This window comes from Lolium perenne, chromosome 5 (genome assembly GCF_019359855.2).
Source record: "Lolium perenne isolate Kyuss_39 chromosome 5, Kyuss_2.0, whole genome shotgun sequence".
NCBI lineage: Eukaryota > Viridiplantae > Streptophyta > Magnoliopsida > Poales > Poaceae > Lolium > Lolium perenne.
This window is the reverse complement of record NC_067248.2, coordinates 110,119,470-110,124,040: the sequence shown is the minus strand read 5'-3', so window position 1 is coordinate 110,124,040 and position 4,571 is coordinate 110,119,470. Positions and strand designations below refer to the sequence as shown.

The window sequence follows — 4,571 nt, the reverse complement described above, 5'->3', positions numbered from 1 at the left end:
TTGTTATGTACGTACATATCCAATATACTTTGCCGAAAGACATTGCTAGCCTGTGACATAGATATTGGTTTCGTCATATGCTTTTGAAGAAACTTGTACAACTGGAAGTGTTTCCTTCAAAGGGAAGAAGATTAATCCAGCTAAGCAAACATGTCTGCATACACAGGGCCATCAGCATCCGACTTGAAATTTTGTTCCTGAATTTGCGGTCACTTTAGAAACTGATGATATTCTTGTGTACATCCATTTTTTTTTTTGCATGGTACATCCATATACTCTGGCAAGAGACTTTATCGTGGCAAATGCGTCTAGATACATATATATGTAAAGCTACTTTCTGAAGCTTGTTTAATTTAGATGTGGTTTCTTCAAAGGAAATAGAACTAATCCACACCTAACTTACATGGTATCTGGAAGCAGCCATGGCGTCTGATATATTTGTTAAATACGTTGTTGTTTAGAAACTGATGATGTTTGTTGCATACGCACCCAATATATACTTGGCAAAAACAATGTAGTTCCGATGTACGCCCAATTAAATATGATATGACTATTGACTAGTATTAACTGTAAAAGTATAAGTCATGATGTAGGTTGCTATTAATTCCTTTGAGCATTAACTAGCTTAATCAAGCAAAATAAATTTCCATTGCAATATAAATCTACATATACAATTAAAACCCACAAAGAAAATGATACTCCCAGTCTTTCCAGCTCCAGCATGATTGAGTTCTAGCTTCTTTCTTATAAAAGATTGTCTCTATAGGCAGTGGCGGACCCAGGAATTTATCGGAGCCTGGGCGAGCCGCAAGGCAGCTAAATTTTTTCTTGGACAAGTATAAGCATCATCGAGGCAACTAAATTTCCTATTGGATAAGTATAAGCATCACATGTCACAATAGTGCAATGCAGAAACACAAATACAACACATCAGCGGAGACTAACACAACGATGACTACATACTGAAAGCAAATCAAGCCTATAATTCTGTGCTCCGTTCCAAAAAAAAATCATGCACGCTGTTTCCGTCCGTTTATCTTGACTTGTCCAATCAGCATCGGTCCTGAGATTTCGGGGCATGAATTTAGAACCTAAGATCTCTTAATATAAACATCGAAAAAATTATCAATATATTTATGTATAAAATGTTACCCATAAGCACTATCCAAAATAATCTGCACATAATTTATACATACTCATTAAAGAGTAAAATCTGAAATGTAAACTTTTTTGAGCATAACTAATATAGTTCATGCCATAAATGTTTACTTTTGAATTATTTAGTTTAAATCTATGTGTCAATTATTTTATTTTCATAACGACAATATAATAACTAATATATAATAACTAATAAGTAATTTCACTTCCGTTGGAGGGAATCGTGGCGGCCGCCGGCTGGACGGGCAATGGACGAGGAGTCGAGTGCGCTGGGTTCACGGAATGGACGGGGAGTCGGGTCGCGATGGAGTGGCTCATTTATGACTCTTCTTTTTTCCAGGAAGGAAGATGTACATCGCTACATCGTAACTGCCCAAGCCAATCGCTTTGTGGCTCACCAAGCCTGCAGTTTTGCCCCAGCTCAGATACGAATTCGATCGCTAAACTTGCTCTCACGCAAGAGCGGAGCGGCATCAAAGCCCGGGCAAGCGCCGGGCGGCAGGGACGCTGCGTGTGTATAGGATATATAGTTTTTTTTTTCGTTTGTATGTTTAGCATGTAAGTTGTATGAGACATGGAGTGCAAGGTGTATGAGAGATATTTTTATGAACCAAACATTTGGTTTAAGTTTTATAGAAAAAAAAACATAAACCATCTAAGATGACTTCATGTTATTGCGACTCGTAGTCATAAGATGTTGGATCGTAGTATTTGAATCTCGCACCATTTGTGGTAAGTCTTTAATTTCAGGTTAATGTGGCGTACACTATCGCTGCTTCTTGCTCTTTACATATGTTGAGAGACTATTTGTAAATACAATACAATAAGGTATTTGAGCATAATCTGCTCTTATGAGCTACTAGTCAAATCATATGTTGTGTCGGTGGAAGATCTTCGTAGATCAATGATCTTCGGAGTCATACCAACATTATTTTCATTTGTTGCTACAACCATAAACCTGGGATTATTTTAAAGATTACTCCACCACATATGAATTATTTAGTGGTAAAATAAAAGCATAACACAATAATTATTACACAACACTATTACAACAACCTTTAACAACACTCAACCACACCAACACCGAAAGACTCTTACCAAACCAAGCTATTTTATGATGCTATCCTAGAACACTTTTTTAGGAAAAATGATCTAGGAAACTCGGATGAAAATTATTTGGATAAGCTAATCAAACAGTATCATTTGTATGTTGGCTTGGATGTCGCTAGCAACGATCTTGGCATCATGTGCAATACCAAGCAATCCTCTTCTTGCAAATCCAACACAGTAGAGTCCATTTGCACCTTTCCAATGGTTGGGGAAGTCATTCTTGGGCATGCCATCACTATTTAGCATAGTCACGTCTTTCTACATTTATTAATAAAAAATCAGTAATTAGTTTGGGAAAAGATGGTACCAAGTTTCTAGTAAAGATTATGAGAACATTCCTCATTAAATTCTATACCATGATAGAATATGGATTACAATACTCAAATATAAAAACAAACTATTTTCGCTGGTTATTTTGTAGTAAGAATGATATGTACCTTAAGCCACATATTTGTGGTGCTTTTGTAGCCCGTTGCGAATATAATAGTATCATAGTATCTTTCATTCCCATCCTCGAACTCTATGAGATTTCCTCGGATGCGATGTATTGGCCCAAAGACCTACCATATAAAATATTTATCAATGGTATGGCCTTCCTTATCTAGTATGTTTATAATCGTATTTAGAACAATTGTGTCTTCTCACCTTGATATCACCTTTCTTTATTAGCGTGGTGGTGCCTGTATCTATGACAGCAGACCGACCGGTTTTTGCTTTTAGAACGAGTGGGCCCATATTAGGCCTCACAATTCCGTACCTTGATAGATCACCAAATAATATATGTGCAAATAGCAAGAGAATAAAATCTACTAGTCTCAATGAAATGGGCCACCGTGCTAGAATCATCCCTAAGTGGATCAGCTCCTTTGTCATAACATGAAACTGCACAATAAACTGGGTAAGAATAGGTTCGATATTGAAAAATATCTGAAAACTAAACATAAAATCTTTGAAATTGGGCACATACTGGACTACGGATGACAATGGAGGTGTTGGCTCCGTAGACTGCAAGGTCACGGGCTATCTCAAAACCGGAGTTTCCACATCCAACAACAAGCACACTTTTCCCAACATAATCACTTCCAGAATTGTAACTTGATGAGTGGATGGCTTCACCTTGAAAGCTTTGTAGACCATCAATATTTGGAATGATACCCTCACTGTTTTCACCTGTTGCTACAACCACGAACTTGGATGCATAATCCAGGATCGTGTCATTGACTATATCTCTTGCCATGATATTCCAACAATTACTCTTCTCATCATACATGCATGACTCAACCAAAGTGTTAAACCTGGGGGAAATATGGAATTTCTCAACATAGTCATCCATATACCTTAGAAATTGATCCTTGGGAACGTAGGTCGGTGAATCATTGGGGTATGGCATGTGGGGTAGCTCGCAGAACTCTTTGGCAAGGTGGAGCTTGAGGCAATTATATGTGTGTTTGCGCCACAACGATGCAATACAATCTTCGCGCTCGACAATTACATATGGGATGGAGAGTTTGCTAAGACAAGCTGCCGTGGCAAGACCGGATGGACCAGCTCCAACGATGCAGACTTGAACTTGCTCCATAGATTTTTTTTAGAGGAGGTGTAAAATCAATGTATGATGTTACTTTGTGGAATTTTCCTTGGTTGATATGTATTTGGGTTGCACCTATGGATATTTATATATGCAGTCGTAGCCGTTACTATGTATGCTACTTTTGGTGATTTGTTTCTTTGCTCTTTTTATGGCGGAGAATTATCTCCTCATTTTGCACGTTCCACAAAGCCTAGAAAGTACTTCAATATAGAAACTGATGTTTTAATTGTAAGTTGATGAATACAGCCTGTAAAAGATATTACTTTACAAAAAAAAGAGTGTTATTTGCAAGTCAAAGTAGTCTCAACTTCTGGAATTAGTGGAACGTGCAAAATGAGGAGATAATTCTCTTCCCTAGATAGCTATTACAAATATGTTTCTTACATGTTTAGATCTGCATTTTCTTTTATCAAAACATTTCTCATATTTCGAAGTGAAATATACATTAATAAATGTATCAGTTACAACAATTTAGTGTGATAGTAACATGTATAGACGGCAATAAAATAAAGATTTTCATATTATGTAATATACAAGTATATAAATATGTATACTAGCTAATATTGAGTGGAGATGAATAAATATGTGTTTAACTGACTTGACTATTCGAATCATTTTATATTCGTTATATGACCAAAAGTACTTATATGTAAAGTTATAAAATGCAATAAGTACATACTAACTGAATATGAAAATAAGTTTGTGTTCATAG

At 36.5% G+C, this 4,571-nt stretch overlaps 1 protein-coding gene across 1 annotated transcript; it reads right to left on the bottom strand.

Annotated features, from left to right (window-relative positions):
- Positions 1 to 2,343: 2,343 nt before the first annotated feature.
- On the bottom strand, positions 2,344 to 3,847 carry LOC127304750 (probable indole-3-pyruvate monooxygenase YUCCA11). Its single transcript, XM_051335345.1, has 4 exons — positions 3,236 to 3,847; positions 2,914 to 3,132; positions 2,706 to 2,828; positions 2,344 to 2,526 (listed from the first exon to the last, which is right to left on the bottom strand). Exons 1-4 carry the CDS (start codon positions 3,845 to 3,847, stop codon positions 2,344 to 2,346), a joined length of 1,137 nt encoding a protein of 378 aa, XP_051191305.1.
- Between the last annotated feature and the right edge of the window lie 724 nt (positions 3,848 to 4,571).